The sequence below is a fragment of the Phaenicophaeus curvirostris genome, chromosome 2 (genome assembly GCF_032191515.1).
Source record: "Phaenicophaeus curvirostris isolate KB17595 chromosome 2, BPBGC_Pcur_1.0, whole genome shotgun sequence".
Lineage (NCBI taxonomy): Eukaryota > Metazoa > Chordata > Aves > Cuculiformes > Cuculidae > Phaenicophaeus > Phaenicophaeus curvirostris.
Genome location: NC_091393.1, coordinates 5,587,738 through 5,612,888, shown reverse-complemented (window position 1 = coordinate 5,612,888; position 25,151 = coordinate 5,587,738). Strand labels below are relative to the sequence as shown.

Here is a 25,151-nt window from a genome sequence, read left to right as displayed (position 1 = left end):
ATGGCTGTGTTACCATCTCTTGAGGTATTTATAAGACATGTAGCTGTGGCACTTAGGGACATGGTTTAGTGGAAGACTTGGCAGTGTTAGGTTTATGGTCGGACATGATGTTCTTAAAGGTCTTTTCCAACCTAAATGATTCTGTGATTCTGTTCTAAAAATTAAAAGCTTATCCAAATGAGGCCCTGACGAAGTTCATAGCATTCCAGAATACACCTCACTGTTGTGTGTCTGTTTCAGTGTTGATTTCTAAAGTTATCAGGAGAAATAATTATGATCTCTAGTTAATTTTCTGTTGCTGCCCACTATGAAGCATTCTAACATCATGAAAATAAGCCTTCTAAACTTTGCAACACAGATGTCAAATTTCCCAGAAGAAAAATGCTTGGGTTTAAAGCATTTATGAAAATCCACATGAAAGTTCAGTTACAAACTACTTAAGTCACCTTGTCTTGTCTTTTCTTTTCTTGAGTTCTGTAGGAAAAAAATCGTGAAAGTATGCTTTTGTCAAAGTAAACTGAGTAGTGAGGTTCATGCCAGCAGCAATATGCCTTCAAACTAAAATGCCAAAGAGCCTTCACCCTGTCCTTTTATAATGACTATGGATGCAATGTATGGTTTAGATACTTCACTTTAAGAGTGCTTTGCGTATTTGTTGCCTGGGTTTCAGAAAGATGAGAAAATAAGTTGTAATATTGTTCTCCCCGCCATTCCCTAACAATGACACGTGGGTCAGCTGTAAGGAATTGCCTTTTCCTTTTGCCAGGTGGGTAATTTGTATCATAGCTTAAGTGATAGCAACGGCGAGTAGTTCTGTAAAGCTAAGCTGATAGTGCACGATGGTATGTTATTATAACCTTTATAAACCTGATCTCTTTTCAAATGAAAAATGCCGAACAGTATACAGACATCCTAGAAAGAAATGTGTTCTAGAAAGTCATCAAACTCCAAATATGTGGTTTCCAGTGGAACTGCAGACATTTTCCTTTCATGGGTATCATGCTACTGCATTCAGTTATATGATTGCATAGGGCTTTATCGGTAGAATGCAACAACCTCTTGCTTGTTGGTAGCATAGGCAAAATATGCGTAATTTACATAGCTGACCATTTAATTTAAGCGCCTGTTCAGAAAAAAAGTGTTCTGAATGCTGATATATTCAGATACATAGAAGGTATAAAGCCATGAAAAGGTTATAAAGACATGAAGTTATGCTTCTGCTCATACATCCTTTACCCCTGTGTTTTCATTTTATATTTCTATGGTTTCAAACCTTAATGATTTGAGTAGCCAGATGGTAACTTGGTAGTGACAGACAATAAGCCTCATGACTCTAACTGAGTGTAGCTGTTGGCCTGAGGATAGCAATGACCTTTCCAGTAGCACAAGAAAATAATTTGTAGCTAATCAGAAGAGTGTAAGTGTTTTATTTTTCTTATTGTGTTTTTCCTTTGTTGTTTATTTTGCTGAATGCTTTCTTGTGTTGTTTTGACCAACTCCTATTTTTCCAAACAAATGCAGGTTTTCGTTTTTTTACTGCCTTGCTATTGTATTTTTCATTAAATCTAAGGTTCTCTCTGTTTTTTTTTTTTGGTACTGTGAATACTTTCTCTTGAAAGTTGCTATATTGATGTGCTCCATTAGGTGGAAAACCTGCAGTTGTGCTCAATATTGGTGTCCCTGACAGCTGGAACATTCTTGAACATTTTTCTGTGGAATAAGAAAAATCTTTCAGTTGTCAAAGATCTTAACAAAAAGGAGAAAAAGTAATGTCTCCCAGAGAAGTGGCAGAAGTGTTTTAATATACTCAGAAGAACATGTCTGCAATCAAACTTTTTCCTTTTTTTTGCTATTTCAAAGTGTTTCCCTTTTGACAAATTAATTTGGCAGAGCTCTGGTAAAAATAGAAGATAACACTGTCCTTTATTTTCTGTGAATAGTAAGCTCATGTAGTCTTGTTTCTGAAGAGACTCTTATTCTATGAGAAGGTGAAATACAGCTTGTAAAGATGATTTATTCTGACTTACTAAAACCAGAGTACTTTAAAGATAAAACCAGAAGCTCCTACAAATAAGGATCTAAACTAGGACAGAAAATTGCCATGGGTGAATCTTAATGGTCTTATTCTGCATCTGTTACAGCCTTCTTCAGGATGTGCTATGAAGTCATTCTGGAAAGAAATGGGCGTAGCGTGCTTCTGATAGTTTTTAAAAGTTGCATTTTCATTTAAAATAAAGACTTTTAAAATGCTTTCAATACTTTAAATATGCATTTTGAAAAAGAGTGACTTGAGGGAAGGAAGCTAACTAATTAACGATAACTACTTGAAAATGCATAATCATTTTTGAAGTCTTTATATATTGAGTATTTCAATTCTTTTTAATGAATCTTTTGTGTATGTGGATTTCTGGATACAGTTTGGCACACTGCAAATTTAATGAAATAAATGTTGATTCACCATTTTCTAACATGATTTTTAAGAGTCAGAATTAAGAATATCAATATGTGTAACTAAATGCAATATTGCTAATTGGAAAGATACATTATCTGCACTCATAGAAGAAAAATCCAATGGAGTGAGAAGTTGTACAAATCAACAGATTTTAATGGTTACTGTCTGTTTAGGAAGATAACTAAAAGCTACATATGTGAAATGAAAATCTTTACTTAAATCCTCAGGGTCTGGCTAGCTAGTTTGAATGAATGTTAAAATTGATTATTTAAAATAGGTTTTTGATAGGCAGTATTGTTCTAGCTAATGTGGTAATAGATAAATAAATGGCTTTCCCAGATAAAAGTACAAAATCAAAGGACAACTTAGAGGACTTCTCACACGCTAGAGGAATTTCTAGGCAGAATAATAATTAACTAATGCAGTGCGATTCTGTGAAGTTTAATAGGTAAAGAGAAGATCAGCAACCTTGTTTATGACTAATGGAGTGAAAGCCTTCTCAAGTGGCATTAGCGTAAAGAACTCCACAGTCCCCAGGTTTCCTCTCTGCATCCTTTCTTAGGAGATAAAGAACATATGTCTTTCCAGAAAGGCAAGTCAGTTGTTCTCTCGCTCTGTGAGCGGCTCTGAAGCAGCAGGTGCAGTTATGAAGAGCAAAGCAGTAGCTGCTTCATTTTACTTGAAGACATCACCAAGGGTTCTCGGCAGCCTGCTCTCCAGCCGCACTCCAAATGTGGACTGTCAGAAGAGCAGGAATGTCTCGTCTGGTTGCAGTGAAGATTTGTGTATGATAGCTGTATGGATCTTTGGATCTCATGAGTTCTTTCAAATATATTTGACTCAAATTTTGTGCTGCAGCCTTTCACAGTTTTACTCCTTTTTGGTGGAGAGGTTGGGGAGGCATCTGTTGCTGTGTAATTTTTCTTCCCTGTCATTTAAAGGATTTCTGACACTGGCTGTGAAGATCTCTTCTGTCTACAAAAACATCTTTCAGTAACTCTTGAATATTCTATTAAGCTGAACTCTTTGAAGTGGTACCTGCCTATGCTTCACTTTGATATTTCTCCAATTACAATTTGTCAGTCTTGCCAGCTTTCTGGGAAGGGCAGTCTCACTTCTCCCACTCCCACCAGTTACCTAGAAATGTGGAGGCAGCCAAGAGGGCAGTAGATGGATAGAAAGAGCAGCCCAGCCCAGATGGAAGTGAATCCTTCTCTGTAAACTGATTATGTAATCTGAATGAAATGGAGTTTTCTAACTTATAGATAGGCAACAGACCCCTTGCTTCCCCCTAAACGCAGTCTGCAGCTTAGGGGATGGGAGAGGAGTGAACGCCTGGTGGGGAGGGGGATACTTCAGTTACTGCTGCCTAACTTCTAATTGCTTTAGTAAAGAAGGGAGAATTCATTTCTTGTCAAACACTGTTTTATTTTTGTAGCAAGAACACATATAAAATCAGAATTTTCAAATCATATAATTTCTGACTTATTAAAAAAAATAATGCTTAGATCATGTTCTGTAAGTGAGTTAACACTGATGTTGATTGTAACTCAGTTCTTATTTACGTAAAGCAAATGTGAAAGTTATTGATGAAACTTCCAAAGTGGTATTTATTTTATATAAGCTTGTATTATGCGGAAAAGCTACGTTTTTTTTAGGCAATAATATACTGTAGCTTCCATTATGAATTTATATTTTTACTAGTTTGCAAGACAAAGCAGATGTGATTAGAAGGGAGGAAATTTCTCTTAGGCACCAAATCTGAAATACAAAGCCTGCTTATGGACAGAATTAGTTCTGTGATGATCTGGACTATGGCTTAAGTCCCTCTGTAAAATTGGATATGTGAGCTGGAAAAAAAATGCCTATTGCTTCCGGGAAAAAATGCTGCATTTTATGGCATTCAAGTTATTTTCAGTGGTAAACTAGACTAAATTAGGGGAAGAGGGGCTATTCCTCCCCTCTCTCCCAGTCTAATCCATATTTTCTTGTCATGTAGTTTCAAGAATTAATCAGAGATGCTTTCCTGCAATTGATTTCTAAGTAATACAAGGAAAAACTTGCAAATTTATGAGAAATTCTCTCAATGCCTCAGATGCCTTCTGTGTAAACTCTGAATGTGGTGTTAGTTCCTCAAGACTGAACTAACTTAAATGGATGAGAGTTTTTTCTAAGAATGACACATGCATTCTGCCAGTAAATACTTTCTGGAAATCAACTCCTTTGTCTAATATTTCCAAAACAATATTATAATTAACTAAATAAAGGGAAGGAAGACTGCTTGGTTAACTACTGTTTTTTAAAAAACTTTGAACAAATAATTCTTGAACTGCGCTGCTAATTTAGATTAGAGAAGCAGCATAGCCTAGCAATATGTGATGGATGCACTAGAGTGGCACACTGCTCCAAGATTTCCTGAGAGAGTGAAGAAACCTGCTTTAAATTCTCCTGCATCATAAGACTAAGACAAAAAAAAATGTATAGAAAGACTGGCATTTCATGAGGCAGTCACAACAAACACTGGCTTGCTATATTAGTTGGATAATTTGCATGGAGAGTATGGTTTCTGTTGAATTGCTTATTTTTTAAATTCATAGGTATACTGTGTTTTCATGGAATACTACTGGTCTCCCCCCATTCCCTACCAGATTATTATCGTATTCTCTCAACAATAACTGGATCTTTACCAGGGTTTTTTGTTTGTAAATTTTTACTTTTTGCACTTTTCTAGGATGTGAACAAACCAATGAAGCAATAACAAAATAAAAGTTAGTTCTAAAATAATAAGATCAGTGGTTAGTTATTGTCATCATAGATTTGTATAAAGTGAATGTCTCAAAAATAATATACCAAAAAATGTTGTATGGCAAACTTATCATGTGTCTCAAACCAAAGATCTAGTGAGTGTTTTCTGTGTTTTCTGTTTATATTTTTCCTGTTAATCTGCAGCATAATGGAGCATTTCACTAGAACAAAAGGATTTAGGTGGAATTAAAGTTTTCCACTTAAACTAAAAGTCTTATCCTTAAATTTATAAACTAATCTTTTAAACCAATTTCATTACTTAAAGCAGTTAAATAGAAATACAATAGTATGTCTTAAATGTTCTTATGCAGAGAGTTTTCTTATGTACAGATGACAGTTTATGTAAAGAAGATGGATCCATCAGAATTTGCAATTGTTAAAATTTTTGAGCTGCAGTAAGTAATTCTATATTGCTAAACAAAATCAGTACATTATTGATTAAATGATTTACACACTATTACAGTATTTTTGTGTATGCAACGTAGATTTAAAAATAAAAAGATGTGCTGTGCTGGCACTTAGGAGGAGAAAGGACATATGGCAAAATTTAGGAAACATCCATTTGTATGGGCAAAACGTAGAAATCAGTACAGAAACTCAAAAGTTCTGTCATTTTGGATATTGAGAGATCAGCATGAGATCTGTCATGGTTTAATTGCTTTGAGTAATTTTCTGTTACAACATCTTTTATCCTTTTTGTTACAGAAGCAACTTTTAGTAGTCATTAAGCAGCATAGATTAATTTATATGGTCACTTTAATATTGTAGCTTTCTAAAAAAGATATAGAGCTTATGAATCTGATCATATTGCTTTTATGTCCTGTACTGTTTGCATTTACCAGAAGGTTCATTTATAGAGTCATAGAAACATAGAATAGTTAGGGTTGGAAGGGACCTTAAAGATCATCTGGTTCCAATCCCCTTGCCATGGCCGGGGAAATCCCACTAGGTCAGGCTGCCCAAGGCCCCATCCAACCTGGCCTTAAAAACCTCCAGGGATGGGGCACCCACAAACTCCCTTGGTAACCTATATCCAGGTTGACAGTGGTACGTGGTCATAGCACTGTTTAGTCAGTCAAGAGTGTTGCTCTGGGGAAAACTGGAGCTACTAAAGTCAAAGCGTGAGTTTAGGAGTATAGCAAACCTCTTGGACTTCAGACGGGCATGTGAAACTATGTTGTGAGAGATGCAAGATTTTTATAGCTGTTACTCAGGTAAGGAAGCAAGCACCAACAGATGCTTCTGGCCTACTCTTTAAATTGGGAAATTTAGAGGAAGGTATTCACCATTCTTCCACTGTTGAGCTAATGTGTTCCTGAGTTTGCAGAACGGAGACATGCCTCAATTACGGTAGATGCAGGAACTTCCAAGTGATAGGGTGTGAGTTTCTAGAAAAGACTAGAGGAAAGGCTGCTTTCAGATTATACTCAATCTAGCCAATAAAATTTGATTCACTGAATCTCTGTGGTATGTCTTTCTGCAATAGAAGAATTGAAGAAAGTTGCTTTTGAATGACACATCCTGGAAGTATTGATTGTTAAGGCTAAGGCTTTGTATGATTTGAATTTTAATGTTCCTTTCCTTTCTTTCTTTCTAGCTGCAATGCACGCTGCTTTCTCTACAGGACTATAAGCTTTGATATTTAGAAGAACAAAACTGAAAGATGCCATCTGAGCGGTGCCTGAGGTATAGTACTTGGACACATGTGTGAAGTCATTCACAGTTAGGATGATGTTTACCAAAGCATCAGTCAATAGTAGAGAGAAATAGTAGAGAAGTGAAATTGATATTTTTGTTCATTAGTTATTTATGTTATTTAATACATATCCATGTCATAATATGCAAAATATTACTTCCTTGTTGCCACTTCTCTCCAGCAAAGAGAAGCATACCTGGAAATGATTTGGGTCCCACAGTCTCTTCATGTGTTATCTTCTTTATCCCTTTGTCTATACTTGGAAATTTTGATTGTGGAAGCAACTTGTATTTTACATTCATGCAATTGAATTGGTGGCTGATGGTCATTTTTGCTGTTTGTAGTGTTCCACCATTCAGGGCATAGATTACTCTTCCAGTTCTTTGAAATGGTGTTAAAGCATTCTCTCCAAAATAATCTTCCTGCCTTCCAAAATCACCCATTCTGTCTCTTCCCCTCTTATAGAGTCTTAATCATCTATATATACTTGGCACTGTAGCCTTTCTCATTTATTTGTATTGTCCATTGTCTCATCAGAGAATTAGATATTTATAATTTAATTAGTTTCTAGGAGCACTTGCAGGCAGAACACTTAGCAGGATTTATTAACCTAGATGCTTCTCTGCAGAACCTCACACTAGTATGTGTAATCCTGCTTTGGCGATCCTAACTAATGTCTTAGTTCTTGTCTTTCTAATCTAACCTAATATTTTAAAACAAACAGTCCGCCAGGCAGGTCCACATTAGCTTACAGATGCCCCAGATACAGGAGTGGGACAGGTAATACTGAGAGCATGTGTTGATGGTAAAGGAGAATATAGCAGCCACACAGCTGCTGCATAGCTTGTCTATGGAGTGATTTACATTATTGTAGTGGAAAAATAATAGCATGTTTTCCCTTTAATAATAAAAAAAACCCCTACCTTTGCTTTGATTTACTCAGGAATGACTCGCTGTAAACTCACCTTCTATAAAGACCTAGATTCCCAGGTACTATAAGTGGGTATGGTCTCACTGATTTCAAATAAAATGCTTTTTTTTGTGTGTCAGAGAGGATTTGCAGACCTATTTGATTTGTTTCTGTTAGCATCAACAGTTACATTGTCTCTTCTTCCTGATGTAGAAAAGCAAGCTGCGATCAGACAGTCTTAGACTGGATGACACGGAAATCTTATATTCATGCAAGGAGGTCATCAGAGGTGATGCAAGGTGTCAGCACTTTGAAAACAATCAAGCATCCTCCCCTGCCAATGCAGAAAAAACAAACAAACAAACAAAACCCACAAAGCTTCATAAATATGAATTACCTTGAATGTTTTCAGACGATTTCAGTAATGCAGTAGCAGGCTTAAATAGGCCACCTGAGATCACACATTTTCATTCTTTTTTGTAGGACTAGTTACCTACCTACATAAATACACGCGTGCTCCTTTCCGCTAATGCATTGGTTTGAGCCATCTAAAGTTTTCTGATACTCCATTGACTTAGGCCCTCTGTTATTCCCACTTAATTCTAAAATGATTCTGAATTAATTCTATGAGTTCAGCTGACTTCCAGTGCAGCAAATGAAAATCAGAACAGTTGAGGTTTTTAAATTCAAGTACATAATCAGGTTTCATAAATCTTTGTTATAGTGAGCTGTTTTTGTGATGTCTGTACCATATAAAGATTTTTGCTTGACAGGGTTCATGATGTTTTTTTTTCTTTCCAAGAATTATCAAACAGTCTTCTCTTGTGAAAAAGTTCAATATTTGTGACAGAATCCACTTGCTTCCTACATATTTTTGACAATATCTTTCACCTTTCCTCTCTCAGCGTTCAGGAAATGCTGACAGGTCAGAGGCTTTGTCAGTCCAGCTCCCATAACGATGCTGTCTTGGCAGCCCTGAATCAACAAAGAAGTGATGGCATACTCTGCGATATCACCCTTATTGCTGAAGAGCAGAAATTCCATGCACATAAAGCAGTCCTAGCAGCCTGCAGTGACTACTTCCGAGTAAGTCTTAAGATTTTTTTCTTTTCTTACAACAACATTAAAAATAAGGCTGGGTTGGGGGCAGGAGTGTTTATAGATATCATACTGAACAAGGTTTAAATTTCAACTTATGGAAAATTCAGGAATATTGCATATTCAGTAGAGCGTACAACTTCAAATATCCATGTGTGTGTCATAGGAAAGAAATGTTAAGAATGTAACTAAGGATCTTTATCACCATTTATGGTTAGTCCTTCCCCAACCTGCCAATAGAGATAATTAATAGGCAGTTCACATCTTTCTATAAATCTTATGCCCCAGTGGAAGATATTTTTGTAGAACCTAGACATTTGAGACAGTTGTGATTTGAGCATGGAAGGATGGGTAGAGGAATTTTGAATATTAATAAATACAATTTACGTCAGCTTGAGAGTGGATTTTTATGTAACTGGTAACTCTCAAAGAGGAGGCCATATAATTGTCAGCAACAAGTGTTTCTGAAATGTAGAGATTAAAATATTCCCTGGGAAATCTAATTCAGATATTTGGCATGGAAAATCAGAAAATTGGAGTACCTGAAAGACTCAGTTTTCCAATAGGAAAAACATTCTTTGTAGGAATCAGTTCTAGTAACATTGGTTATAATGTACCTGTTCAAAATGTTGGGCTGTCTAGCTCTTCAGTTGACTGCTGTTTTTACATGTTAGTCATCCTGTCGTTATTCAGAGACTAAAGCTGGAATTAATTTAAAGATCTGTTTTCTCTAACAATGTAAGTTTATTTAATATTTTACCTACACTGCAATTCTAGTGCTACAAACTTCTTTTGGTGACTGTTTTGTTTTGTTACAATAGTAATCCAGTGTGTGACAACTGTGCTGTATCCTTAATTACCTAAGCAGAACTCAATCTTTCTCTTCTGGTTAGAATTGGGACTGAATTTAGTCTGTGAATTTAAGGAATACTGCTAATGTCGATGTTACTTTCACTATGATGATGTTGAGCCAATTTATTCCTCATTTTTTGAGCTTGTCTGCATGCTTACGTGTTCTGCTCCTGGAGACTTTGTCCTGCCATAGCTGTTAATGTTATTTTGTCATGGTGCCCTGGCCTGCTGTAACACAGATTGCTTATCACTTTTTTCCTTTGCCCCTCCTTTTACTCCAGTGCACAGAGAGGGATTTTGGTTAAAAAGTCACTGTGTACTGTGTTCCTGAGTCTAGTGATTCAGAAAAAGCAAGAGTTGATTAAAAAGTAGAAATGTTTTGTATTTCAACTGAGATTATTAATGTTTTTATATTTAGGGGGGGATTTTGCCTAATTTGAGTCATTTTCTAAGACTTAGGAGAATGACGCCAAGCTTTGTTCAGAGTCAGTGAAGAGAAACGGGCATTTCCAGAGCATGATAAAAGAGGATAGAAGATTTATTTACAATGAAATGAAACACCATCTGGAAGTGCCAGATCTCTCTCCGCTGGTCATAAAGATTAGACTCACACGCTTCAAATTCAGCTGTTTGTGTTACATAAGATGATTTCTAGCTTTAGTTTTTCCTGGATTTTCTTGGGTGAATTCTTGGAAGAGCCTTGCAGATTTTCTAACCCTGAAGAAGTCATTGCCATGGGAAACTTACCTTTCATGAATTTTTGTGAGATTTTTTTTTTCCAGTGTAAGTGCAGGACCACAGTGGATGGGATTCTGGGAACATCAGATGTTGAAGATGCCTTGGGTAAAACCCAGATGACAACACTATACATCAGAGTGACACAAAGAGCTTGCCTACTGTAGCTTCTGGTTTCTGTGGTTCATAGATTTGATTAATATACCAGCCAACCTTCAGCACTATCTAGAGAGGTTGTCATCCAGTTTTAAAGATGTCACAGATTATTCAAGAAATACGTTCGGTTCTACACTGGGCTCTATCAGAATGAATCAGCATGATTTTTTTTGTTTTGTTTTCTCTTTTATGCCACTCCTGTGAAAACAGCCTGTTCCAGAGACTGGATATTTGCTTTCCACAGAGCCCTTTTATGGTTTTCTGTTTGTTCTGTGTCTACTTTGATTTAGATGGAGCTACTTCTGCAACTGCAGTGTTTTCTTGACAAGAGTAACAAGTCAGCTGAGCGGCACATTTTTTTTCAAATTCCCACTTATTTATTTCTTTCACTGCAAAGAAAAACTTGTTAACACTTTAGAAAGGTAACTAAATGTGTGTCATGTTACAGGCTAGAGGGAACCACTGCATGTGGAAAAGTGGAAGAGGTCAAACCTTTATGGTTTTTTTTGAGGCTGTAGTTTGGAGTAAAATCTTCATTTGCTTTTCTAAGACAAGCCAGAGACCTGACCCTCAGCAAAATACTAAGAGCCGACCTTCTAGGGTAACAGGCTGCTGTCCCTTTTTCATTATGAAGGTATAGTTAGTGAAATTCAAATCCTAAGCACAGTACCTGATTTTGGAGGTTGTTACGTTGGTACACCAATATGTCATGTTTTTCTTTATGAGAAAAAAATCCCCTAGGAAATACCATAGAAAGACTGAATTAAAAATACAGACTTAAATTGCAAGATTAGACACTTGAAATTTAGGATTTTCAATTTGTGTGTTCAGTATCTCCTGAAGGACCCCTTCCTTTAAAATAAGCTAAGGAATACAGTAATCAGCTACTCATATACAGAGTAGCAAAACCATGTATTTTTATGAATTCTTTTCAAAGCAATAAGCAGCATTTTAGGCAAGCTTTTCTGTATGACATGCTGTAATTTGCTGTTTGTCTCAGTCTATTGCAGTGAGACAAGGCCTTTGAGTTAGTGAGTATGTAGCTCCAGCAAGCAAAGCGATTTCCAATTAGAAGATTCTTTTTCTCTTTTTCCCTCTGGGAGCAAAATGAAATGTTACTGCATGACTTCATTAGTAGGCATTTACAGTGTTGGCAGGTGATTATGTAACCTCAAGATTTTCTTCTACAAAATGCATTGGTTTTCCAGTCAGAGCAACTCCTTTCTTCTTCCTTTTTTTCCGTTTGAGTGGGTTCATAGTCACAGGACTTTGATCTTTCTCAAAAAGATGCAGATTTTCCATATAATCTGTGTGAACAAAATTATATCAATTAACTAGAATAGATTTTCTGAAGTCAATAATATTTCTAATATTATTCTAAATTTCTAATAAAATTCTAACTTTTGTCCACAAGGAGTATATTCAATTCTCTGAAATTAACTAATAGATATCAATTTTTCATACAGACTTTGTACTTTTTCCATGATTGATTCTTAAACAGTAAATCCCTGAGATATGGAAGACTGTATGTTGCAAATAGCTGTCAGGGTCTTGTTACATGAATAATAAGGAGGAGAAGGCTCTCCCTAACACATCTTAGGGATAGGTCTAAGGAGGTAGTTCTGAGAAATCAGAATTACCTGCTGCTTTTGTTGTATAATGTGATTTTTGTTTTTCCAGTATTTTACCATTGATGTGCATGTACCAAAGCAAAAGTATTATCCTTCCTATTGTAGCCTGGGAATGATGCCACTTAGAAATTTTCTTTCCAGATAACTTTTAAAAACTCTGCTGTTCTATTAACATCTAGTCATTACTGAGACTTTTGGGCCCAAGGAAGGTCTCACCCTCACTTTTAGCTTCCTGTGTAGCTTGAGAAATATTTCCTCTAAAATTTTCCTGGGATCATTTTAATTTCATTTTATCAGTTGGAAATACACATATTTGAGAAGTGAAACTATTGAATCTGTATTAATTGCCTAGTACAGCTTTGGTAGATCTCAATCACATAGATTGACTATATCGTTTAACATTATTTCTAAACTAATGCTTTTTTTTTTCTTTTTCATTTCTCCCAAGCATATTCATAGAATCATTGCTTTTTTAAAATGTTGTATATGCCTTTTTTCAATAATTACTGCAAGTTCTTTAGCTCGAATCACTGAAAGTATACGCTTCATAAGGATATTACCTGCTTGTAATAATAATTAACTAGCAGGTAGCTTGGAGTGAAATCCCATATGCCTGTTGTCTACCTGCAACTTGCACCTAAAAGCAGTGTTTTAATGAGTTTAATTGAATTAAAGAAATGAAGCTCTAAGTTTAGAACAATCTTTGTGAACAAGATAACAAAAAGAAGAAAAGGCAACTGAACAATAGATTCTATTTCAGTTGATGAAACTGGTTGGCTCTGTTGTTCAATTGTACCTCCTTCTTGTATATAAGCTATTGTAAGGGGAATCCACAAATGGAGATCAGTGTTTGGAATGTATTTTGGTTTTGCTGAGTTCTGAGCAACTGGGTTTAGTGGGCACCTGGCATCCACACCCATCACACTGAAAAACCTCTAGACTCTTGACCAATTCATTTTTTGTCTTTGGCATACTAATACATATTGTCCTATGTGATTCTCCATTGTCAACACCCTAACTCAGAAGCAGTTCCCAATTGCCCTTCAAAACTTTAGAACAGGATGTAGTATTCTTATTTGCTGTCAAACCAGCAGTTTTCCTGCCTAAGAACTTTGATAAAGATGTCTCTTTTAGATATGCTTAGTAGTGAGATAAAACTATTCTTCTTTCTCCCTCCACTTAACCCTTGTTTTAGTCTTTCTTGGGTTTTTTTTAATGCATTCTTTGTATATAAGAATACTGGCTGCAAACTCGGGAGTGAATATAGTCTTAATAGTGGTTCCAGGCTTGACCTTGTAATGTTCGTTACCATACAGTGATGTTATAAGAAAACTAAGGAATATTTCAGCATAATGTCTAACTCTTTCGTGCTATATTTTAATTCTTCTGCGTGTGAAATCAGCCAAATGTGGCCCAATACACCTAGTTCTGAGTGACACCAACAATGCAGAAGATATTTGAAGATTCATAGTAATGTCTATTGTTGTGAATCTGTTATTTATACACCATCTCCTGAGAAAAGAGAACTTGGTATTACTTGCTTCTTGTTGAAGAAAAAACTTGTCTAAAACAAAAGAAGACCTGGAAAAGGTTCTTTTATGTATATTGTCCTCCTAGCATAATATAAAGTTTTAAATACAAATTACAGTTTTGTTACTAATTCAGTAGTCCAGTTACAGTTGATAGTCAAGAAAACAGCACGTTCTTTCACTTCTTAAAATATGGTTTGGTTTCGCAGTGTTGATAGTTTTACTTAAGTTTAATCAGGTTGTTGGAAATAGTGTAGCGTGGGCAGTTGTGAAGTGGCTTGTCGCGCAAAAGCCTTTCCAATATTTGTCTCGACAAACCAGTTTTTACTACTGCAGAATATACAAAAATAGTTTGCAAATATTTTTAAGCTTTCTAAATAATATTCTTTCAAAGTAGACAAAGTAAAGGAGTATATCTGGGTTATTTTACTTTGTTCATCCTTATTATTGCAATTAAAGCTTTTTTTGTTCTGTGAGGCTCTGAAGTAATTTTCCTTTGCTGCAGACAGAATTCCCACAGCTCAGCAATGTGGGTGCTATCAAAAACATTTACAGGATTCTTCTCTCTTCTGAATTCTGTTTTCAAATTCCCAGCAGGTGTTGTGCTGTCAGAGTAAATATATTTCTGTTGCAGTTCTCATAGTATGTAAATGAGTTAATTGCAATTCTGCCACTGCTGAATAATAGACAATATGATGTCTTATTAGAGTTATCTTCTTGATGATTTTTTTGTTTCTTTGTTTTTTTGAAGTCCCTGTATGGTAAGTAAGTGCACCATGAGTAAGTATGGCAGAATCAGCTCTGCAGTTAGTCAGATTGTTGATAAGGGTCTGCTGGTCACTGTCTCTAATTAAATTAGCACAACATATGGTGCTTACTTACTATCCAATTCTCACTTTAAAAGCAGGAGAGAAAGGAGTCATTGTAGCCACATTGCTGCTATTGCCCAGTGTCTTTGCTGTCTTTTTTGTTTGCTTCATCCTCAGGTCAATTTTGCAGGGCTTCTATACCGAGGGTTCTGAAGCTGGGCTGGGCTCAGCTGCAGTTTTGGTGTTGCTGGGTGCCTGGCCATGGAAAGCCAATTTATTGGGAGAAGCCTGTGGCAGAGAAGTGTTTTGTATCTGTTTTCATCTCAGTGCCTATAGTCTGGTGAAGAAGTCCTATGGTTTAGAGCATTGTTGGTTGCAATGGACACTCTTCTATATTTTGCAATCTCCATCAGTATCTTCCTACACAACCTCAAGAGAAATTAAAGCTATTGTTCTGTTGGTGTAATGAAAATGAAAACACCTTCTGCTCCAGCCATCTGAGTGAATTATTTGGGCAACACGTCACTTTTAGCTTCATTGAATAGGACCCACATACCATTTCAATAACATGAGAAGTATCCAAAGAAAGAGGTAAGACTGCTGAAGAGCTACAAACAGGGTCCATGTCTTGCACTTGTACATATAGCTGACGTTCGGATGTTTTAATCCTACAGAAATAGCTGTTTTTCTTTGGGAAGTTCCCTCCGGGTTTCTTGCATTCTTCATTTGTATAAGGAGAAGCCCATCACAATGCACGTACTTTTCCCCTGTGTTGCACATCGTGCTAGTTGGAAGTTTTAGAGGAAATACCTTTATTTAAACAAATTCTTCAATTGCTTCATTGTCAAGAATGGGAGTTTTTTAACACCCTGTTAACAACTTCATTTTAGTAGACTGAAATGTGATATTGGCTAGTTGACACATCACTTTAGGCTTTCCTGTAGTAAAAGGCTGGATTTAAGCAGTGGAACCTCTACGTTTGACTGTCCTGAACAGCTTTGTAAAATGCTGCTGGTTTCTTATCTTTAGCATGAGTTAATCTGCCTAAGTCAACCTGTGTTCAAGCTTAGACATCTAAAGCCTCTCTATGTCCCAATCCACTCTTACTGGATGACCTAATGTGCAAGTGACAAATGAATTGAACTGCCATTCAGTCTACTACTTAATAAGTAGGGCCTCAAAGGAGGGAGATGCTGTAACAACATTGAGTGAAAAAGTGAAAATGGCCATACTGTGTTGGATTATTGGCTAGTTGCTTTAGCAAGAAGCTGTTTGTGATGCTTGGAGAAAAAAGAGTAGTCCCGGGATAAGTGTATGTGGTGTGTCCCTGAAAACTTCCGAGCTGTTTTCAACTTGGGGCATTTCCTGAGCAGGATGTGATTCTCGCCTATTCAGCAACCCTAAGTAGGTCTCTCATCCAAGCTTTTATCCTCTTTCCCATTGAGCCCCGTGTAAGTTTTCTCATCCACTGTATTCTCTGACAAGGTGACCTGCTGCCTGTTGTGTGAAGAACTACTTTTTGTTTATTCTGAATCTGTTTTCCATCAGTTTCATTTGATTCTTTCTAGTTCTTCTATTGGAAAAGACAATGAAGCATTGGTTCCTAGGTATTCTTTTCATGGTACTCAGTCATCTCTTTTCCCAGTTGGAGATTTCTGATTTATTTGGATGCTAGTCAAATACAAGGTGTTCCGTACTCTTGGTGATGCTTTTTGCCTTTCTTTGAAGCTTTCCCAGGTGTAATGTGCTTTTTGTAAGGTGAAGGTAAGAGAAATGCATGCAGCAGCCAGCAAAGAATGGGTTCCTACATGGGCATAGGGTTGATTTCTGCTTTGTTCTCTCTCGTCTAACAATTTCTAAGCTTTGGTTACTTTTTAAAAAATTTTCGTAACTTTTTAGTGTGCACTGGGATGACTTTTTTGTGAAACTCTTATGCTAATTTCATAGCTGCCATTTTATAAACCAGACGTTTATTTCATATGATCTATCTACAGTTTATGACATTTTGTCCACATCCTTACTACCTTAATAGCTTTGTCTCAACAGACTTCCTAGCTGCGCCGCTGTCAACCTTGTCTAGATCTTCTCTGGATATGCTAAACAGACCAAACTGAGATGTTCCTCTGAAATCATCATGCCCTGAGAAAAGTGGCCTGCTCTTTCCTTGCTCATTGTTAAATGTCTTCGGTCACTTATTCAGGCAAAAATATCTTCTTCTTTCTCCATTGCCTAATTTTCTTTCAAGACCTTTGAAGGCCTTTCTCAAAAGCTTTTTGTGAATCCATTTTGTGGAAGAGTACTGGGTAGAGACAAGCATAACATCCTTTTTGCCAGTAGGCTACAGCTTTTACTTTTATATGTATAAAAACAATTTTATGTTTGTGTGTGTAACTGTGCAAAGATCAAATTACTGATTCCAACCTCCTTAGACGTGTGGAACATTCTTAGCTGTAGATGAAGTAAGAGCCTGGCCTTCCAAGGTTGTAGAGCACCAGCTATAGAAGTAGGCAATAAATGTACATAAAAGCCTTTTTGAAATCAAAATTACTGAATATTAGGCCACCTTAGAGAATGTCCGTCTGCATTTTCAGAAGCTCTCATATGTAGCACACTGCAAGAGTTAGATTTCAACCCAGAAAGAGTAGGTGACAAGGCTGTAGAATTTATGGGGATAATTAAATTGACGTCATCGTGGCCTCTTAACTTGGTGGGGGGTTGTTTGTTGGAGGTGAAGGAAGAGCCAAATGATAAATGAGCACAGTCAAATGTAGACTACTAAAAATAAAATTAAGATGTGATTTAATAGAGGCATTTGTTCCAGAGGAGATAGCTGATGAAAGGCAGAGCTCAGCTGATGATGAAAGACACTGTGACAAATGACTGCAGTAGCACAAGTTTGGTTAGTCAAATAATTCTTCTTTTATTTAGCAGATTGGCAGTGTCTAATTACTTTTGTAGATTTTATCAGTAAAAGCCTGTGGAAAACCAAAGAAAAGCAGTCAATGAGCTAGTTGTATTATTTTACCTTTGTATCAAATAATCTAATAAATACATTAGTGGGAATTAAGAATACTTCTTTAGCAAAATTATGCTATAATCTTAATGGAAAGCAGGATTTATAACCATAATGGAAAATAGGATTGTTTTAAAAGATGTGAAGAGCATCTAGTTCAAACCCAGGTATGAAAGGTATCTAGTACAAAATTCCATTAAATGAACCATTTAAATTTAAACGTAAGACTTCTCATGTAACAAGAGTGCTTTTGCAGCAGAATAGAATATAATTATCATAGTTTACAATCGGTTGGAACATTTGGATGTCAGTGTCTAATGACAGTTATATCATATTATAAATAAGTTCTTAAGAAGCTAATTATAACTAAGATTATGTTACTCCAGTTCGTTTCGATTAAGCCTTGCTGTACAACTGTTTAATTATGGCCCATATTCATTGAGGTGGGAAACTTGTCTTGATGGAACTGTCTGAAGTATGCTTTTAAACATAAGCACCTTAAAGGTGTCAAAGTTTTGATCATGTTTTTTCCTGCAAAAAGAAATCACAAGAAGCTTTGCCTCCCTGAATTAAATGTATTATGATAGTTAAAAATGCTAGTTCAAGAGCTAACTGACTTTTATTCCAGTTTTATTTTGGGCTTGCTTTTGATATCACTTGTTAAAATCATCAAAGGACATGAACAATAGGCTTATGCATTCACTGGGAAGCATTAAACCAATTTAAGCCAAAATCTGCAAATGTGACTCATACGTTTCTATGCTTGACTGGAGATGCTGGGAAAAAAAATCTGGTTTTAGTTGTGCTGCTCTCTGTATATTCCATAAGGCAGGCCTGCTTAAAAGTGACTGTTGTTAGGACAGATTGTACATTACTTCAGATTTATCCACTGCCCTTGCAATTCAGTTTTCTTGCTTCTGCTACAATGAAAACAATAATTTTGTTATTCAGGACCACCTATGATGGCTCATTTATTTTGAAGTATTGGAACTAATAAGGCTACTACAGCTACTGTAGTAGTTCACTTTTTTTATTCTTACGTAGGGTTGCACACGAAAATTGTAGAATTATTTCATTTCTACAGCATGACTTATGCTACTTTTTAATATAGGTCTTTTTAATAATGCAGCAGCTCATTAGGAGCAGTGTGCTACAATCTGTCCTTTTTCCTTGTGTCTTGAATTATGTTTGTGCATCTAAGCAGAAATTTGCGGAAGACACATTACCCTGAGTATTAAACTCTGACAATCAAAACATGAATTAGGTTTAATGCAGATTCAGCCAACAATGTAACTTGTTAGCAACAAATGCTTATATTGTTGTTTATTTTGACTAGGAGTGAAGACCCTGTGCCCTATTACAACCAAGAAAATGACTGTGTTCTTACCAGCTTACTCCCCCTCTAATGTGAACTATACAAACAGGAAAAAATATCACATCTTTTGATGCTCTAAACAATAGGGCAGCTCCTTTAAATAAGTAATGAAAATTGAATTAAAGATACTAAGAAAGTGGTATCTTTTTGTATTAACAGTGCAACGTAACAAGTAGATTGCATATATCATTGATTTAGTAAGCTCTTAGGGACTGTATACTCATGTAACACTGTCTTACACGGTGAGATACTACAAGTAACACCAAAGGGTTAGTGGAATTTTCTTTGCTAACAGTAATATGTGAGACTAGTACATATGTGCATAAAATTGGATACTTAGCTACTCAGTTTTCCTTTTATTTCTACACATTGAATGTATAGAACTATGAATGTATTGAACTATGAATGATGGCTGACCTTTTCATTTCACAGGATTCATTTTAGTTGCATGGAAAGTATTTAAAAACCAGTATTTAGGTAGATTTCATTGAGCAGATGAATTACTGCAGGCTCAGTTATCAGTGATTGATGTTAAATGACATTTTCTCTGGGAATTTATATAGAACTTTTTCAGAAGAATCATGTAATGAGCCTCTTAATCGTATTTCATGCAGTTGGTATTGATGGATATGTTTTTCAGTGTGCGAGAGACTCCAGAGGACATGACTGATGATTAATTTAGGATAGACAGGCTTAAATTGTGAGGAAAACAAAGCAAAATGTAACATGCCAGTTATAAGAACAACAAGCCACATTTTTGCATGTGATAAAGAAACATTCATGTATTACATCGCTTATTTGGAAAAGCGTATGTTAAATATCTAGAACATATTTGATATTTGATGTGGACATTGTCAACTGTCTAAGTAGTATTTTGACTCCTGTTCATGCGTTTTCTTGTTGTTGTGATAGGTGAAAACAGCAAAGGAAAAATAGCATTGCCTATGTAATTAGAACATGGAAGCTAAGAACGCTTAAAGATTAATTCAGGAGTAGTACAACAATGGTGTTTCAATAGATTATTACTTATTTATTTGATATTACTGTTAGGCAAACAGTGGCGTGCTATTTTTAGTACTGCAAAGGAGAATGCTTGGGCCTGAAAGAGTTTATAGTCCAAATAGATAAAGGTAGTCTCGGGACTGGATACTTACAGTTTTGAGTGACCTATATACAGATTGGCTTAGGTCCCAAAACAGAAAGAATGCACAACTGAGTTATTCCATTGTTGCCAGTGAAGTTTCTGACAGGCTTAAAATTACATACGCAATAAAATTATTGATGTATCGCATCATAACTGAGTTCCCTGAACAGTGTAGGAAATTGATCCAAGATCTCTGAAGTGTTAGTTTACTTTCTTTATAGCTTTCTGATGCATGAGATGACAAGTACAATCAATTTCCTGTGAAGAAAAAGACATGAAACTGATAAATATAGAAGCAAGTGTATATACTGTGGGAAGTGGATTTGAATAAAACACTTAATGAAGACACCTATCTACTTTTAAATAACTTTAAAAAGAACTCAAGCAATATCATTGTGGAATTGTGGAGGCAGAAATTCAAAGTGACATTTCTGCTCTTCTAAAACAGTAAAACAATGCTCGATGATGTTCTTTACGTTAAGAATTCAGTGCAAGAAGTTAAATGGCTGAGGAAAACCTTGGTGTTTGCATTGATCTATTATTTAGCAAATATTTAGCTGGACAGATGTTCACTCACTTTCAAAATTGTTGTGGGTTTTTTTCGGCTATAATTATGTATTGGTTTTTATTTTCTTCAGATGTATTTCTGAATTGGGTGGGAAAAAAGTTGGTTAAATAGTTAACATGACTACAAAACAAGTTGTTTTGTGCATGCTAATTTTTTCCTATAGAGCTGAGCCTTAGTAATAAGAGGCTGAGTGGATCTTAAGTTTTAATTTATGGTAAGATTGATAATTGTTTTTTTTCCATAGCATATGATCATGAGTGCTTACAATATAGTTGCTTAGTAGGAAAAGTAGGAGTGAGTTTTTAACACAGAGCTCTATGCAGACTTAGAAATGAGAAAGGTCATGTCCATTGAACTTCACTCACTGTTCATTTTCCTGGGTGTTCATCTTTTTGAGTGTGGTGCAATGAAAGGAACTACAAGAATGCTAGTTCACTCTGCCAACTTTCCACGCTCTTATCTAGTGATGATTGTGAAGAAGTGCAGCAAATACTTACGCACTTTACAGTAGAGAATGTGTCAGCCACACAACAGCAATAGCTGAAAGTCAAGCCAGGCTCTTGTACATTGATTGCAAAATCTCAGCTGCCAGTTAGAGTCAAGGATGGAAGGTGATAGGGTAAATCGAGTGGATGATGGACTGAGTTAAGATATTTGCATTATGTTGCGCAAAACAAGCTTGGCCTTGCTGAAACTCTGTGATGGGTGTGCAGCTTTTAATGGAGGTGATTCTGAAGTATCCCAGGACTTGTGTATTGTGCTTGCTGATCTACTGCTAAGTCTCTGGTTGAACAGGAATTTACGTAGTTCAGTGCTATGTGTTGTGGGGTGTGTCCAAGTGTTCATTTCGTATTGTGGTAGATCTGGAACTAGGGCTGCTGGTAGTTATCAAAACAAAGTTTGAGGAAACAGAGGGAGGAAATTTGGAAATGTTGCTCTTGGGGTTGCTGTAGATTGCTATAGTTAGGTCAACTTACTTTCTGGTCTTTGAATGCTTAGATTTGTTTTTGAAAGTTGCATTTAGAATTGAATCAAAGGAAAATGGATAACAATGGGTGTCTTTTCACATTCTTGCTGAGGGAACTCTGAGATATTTTAGACGTAATTGCTGTGTGCTGGAACCATGTGCTTGATTCCTAGAAGAGCAAAGTATTTTTTGAAGGCAGAAATTTAAGTGGTCATTTTCTCACCTCCCATTTGGAACATACCAGAAAATCAGCCAGAGGCTGATGTACCTGAAGTAAGGGATGGGCATAAGAAGATCAAGACAGGCAAGCTGAGGGCATTTTGTGTTGATTCAGCTGTTCATGATTGGTGATCTGTAACTTTTTTTTAAAGACCCACTTACCTTTTAAACTTGAAATGAGTTCAGAGAAATGATGAAAACTCTGCTTCTTATGTAGAGTAATTTGTCACAAGAAGCAAACTTACAGGTGTAGACATTTCTCAGTTTATTATTGCTATCATCATTTGTAGCTTTCATTTCAGAAATACTTTTCTTTGGAATCTCCTAAGATGCTAGAAAGGCATAATTCACTGTTGCCTCTTCAGCTTTCATTTTTTAGTTCAGTTCACTCAACTCATTACTCTTAGAATTAAAGTTTTCATCTATTTTAGGCATCTAGGCTAAGCTATGTGTTTAGGCTTCCTCTATAGTTGCGGAGTAGAAGTTTCCTCCCACTATGTTCTGTAAATTGGTGACTAAACGTGCCTATTTCTATCTATTGATTACCCAGAAAACACTTACACTTACTTCTGTTATACAGCTATCTAACTTCAGATACTGCTATTACAGGCCCTGATGATAATTGACCCCTCCTTTTCTCTCAACTTTCCAGGTGTTTTACCAATTTCCTTTCTATCCAGTATTTACTCAATATATTATATTATTTCTCATTTAATGACATTATTAATTACCCTTAAGCACCTCTTAAATAGGCTTTATTTAGATTTAATTTAGAATCCAGTTGTTACCTCAGTGTTTGTTTTTTTATTTTTTTAACTCCCAGGAGAAAATACTCTCACAACAGTAAGAGTTCTAATTTGTTTTCCCAGATCATAGCAGTAAGTTATAATTTTGGTCATCATATTATTTTTAAGAGCAAACCCATTTGTTCTTTTTATATTCATCTACCTGTCTCCTGAGGCTGTGTGTGTTTGATGATTCCATTTCTTGCTTTTAAAAGGCTGCCAAGTTGTGTAGAATTCTTGTAGTTGTGTAGAATACTTGTCCAAAATATTGTACAGCTTGGTTAAGTTGTTTTGTTATGATTTACTGCTTGCTATGCCTGACATGGCAGTAAGATTAATAAATACAAGTGAGGACAAGCTCATTACTGTCATGGATATGGATCATCTAAGTAAATAAGAAAATGACTCAAAGGCAAGGAGTAATTTTCTACCTCATCATTGTGACAGATAGCGATTTGTATTTTGGGTATTTTTAATATCATGTTATGTTTCTGTGACCCTTGTCTCCATTTTTAAAGTTGTATGTTGTGCCTTGTTGCTGCAGTCCTGTCTAAGTGATAAAATCAATGTATGTAGACCTTTTTTTGGTCATATTTATACTTACTTTAACTGTAATACATTATTCTGATGTGGCGGTGTTTTACATCCATCTTGGATTTTGCTTTTGAAAGCTAAGCAGCAGCAAAAGCTGAACATGGAAAAGTTAAACCTAATGACTGTACTAAGCATCTTTTACTCAGGCTATCCTGCCCGCTTATATCAGATCTGATCACATCTGAGCATAGTCACCCTGTTGTTGCGTGCCTTTCAGTTTCGAGCCCTTGTCAGATTTTGTGTTCTATGTTCGCGGAGTAAACCAATTTAGAAAGGTGCCTTTGGCTGCTGAGGGCAGAGTAGTGAAATTGTCTGCAAGTGTGCAGTGTATTAAACACCCACCAACTCGCGATTTTACTTTGAAGTCAAATTTTCAAGAGTCTGACAGTTATTTTATAGTTGGACTATTTTTATCCAAGGATTGTGTGCTTTGTTTTCTTTTTCCTTTGGGAATAATTGTCTAGCTCTGTTTGTGTTATGTGCCAAAATTAGCTGAACAATGGAGGGTTGATTTCTTCCATTTTTACAGCTAATAAGTATCTGCCTGCCCCAAAAACATGAAGCCAGCCATCCTAATTTGTAGCTTCTTAAAGTGTGAGCTCAGGTGGCATTCCACATATGGAATATATCCAGTTGTGACGGGATGTTGATCCCTGAATTTTTGTACGGTTGCCACGGATAGGCAAGAAGATTGTTTGCTTTTCTTTTGGGAAATTGGTTTACTTAATTAAAATCTTGAATAAAGAAGCAGAATTTAAAAAATCACTTTATTTCCCACAGTGTTGGCTCATTGACTGGTTGGGTGGCAGGACATGACCTGTATATTTAAAGGAACTAGAAGACAAAAATGGGTCCTCTTACCAGTGGATTTTATTATAAAAGGGTTTTTTGTTTAATGCTTTGGCAACTTCTACTGGCCACTCTCATGAAGGTCTCAGAGGAGAAGTTAAAGAATCATAGAATCACCAGGTTGGAAAAGACCTTTTGGACCATCGAGTCCAACCATTCCTATCTGCCACTAAACCATGTCCCTGAGCACCTGTCCACACTGCTTTCACCAATTAGATGTTTTCAAAGAAGATTTTATTTTGTCCAAGCAGAAGTATCTTAAAGTATGAAATATTTGCATTTTTGAAGGAAATTAACAACTATAAATAATTAATATTTCATGCTTAGCCAAATTTGGTAATTTTCTGGTGAATTTGACTTTAAATTGTGAGCTTGTCCAATTATTTTATATTTGATTGCTTTTCTTGTCTATCAGTTGCACATCCACCTGAGATATTTATCTTATTGCCTTGTTTTTGATGCATCCCAGGGAAAAATAAAGTAGGTTACAAGCTCTGCATGAAAAGCATGACTGATGAATCTATTTAAGCTCACAAAACCTCAGAGTGTTTTCAGAGATGCATCTGAAATTGGAGTTTGACAGCCCAACCATAACTCATTCTCCTGGTATTGGCGAAGTATCAAGACATAATTTAATGATCCATATGTTTCTACAGTTAAAACTATAATATTCAAGTACAGAAGTGCAAGCGAAAGACTGAATTTGAGCTCAATTTCTGCCTATGATTGAACAGTTTTTTTTCATGATGGATTAAACCTTTAAACTATTAGGCTGAGAAGGGAATTTGCCTGCTGGTGAAGGCAGTGTGGATCACTGAGCAGTACTAGGTTCATCTGTGTGGGACACTACTTTCCTGTAGGCTAATCCAGTTGAGCTGTATGCGAACTGTTTGAGCATCATTGCAGACCTTATCTTTTGATTACATTCTTTGGCCTTGCTCCCTGAAAAACAAACTTGGTTCAC

The 25,151-nt window shown here is 36.1% G+C and overlaps 1 protein-coding gene across 6 annotated transcripts in view; it reads left to right on the top strand.

Annotated features, from left to right (window-relative positions):
- The first annotated feature begins 2,992 nt into the window (after nt 1-2,992).
- The window catches only part of KLHL32 (kelch like family member 32), a 97,021-nt gene continuing 74,862 nt past the window's right edge, over nt 2,993-25,151 (top strand). For 5 of the 6 annotated variants that reach the window (XR_011336906.1, XM_069851154.1, XM_069851155.1 and 2 more), the window contains exons 1-4: nt 2,993-3,248; nt 5,050-5,154; nt 6,855-6,943; nt 8,769-8,949. Coding sequence is in view for 5 of the 6 variants with exons in the window: in XM_069851154.1 (XP_069707255.1) it covers nt 6,921-6,943; nt 8,769-8,949 (204 nt within the window). In the remaining variant the exon portion in view is untranslated. The remainder of the gene's footprint in view (nt 3,249-5,049; nt 5,155-6,854; nt 6,944-8,768; nt 8,950-25,151) is intronic. The other variant, XM_069851153.1, reaches the window with a different exon arrangement.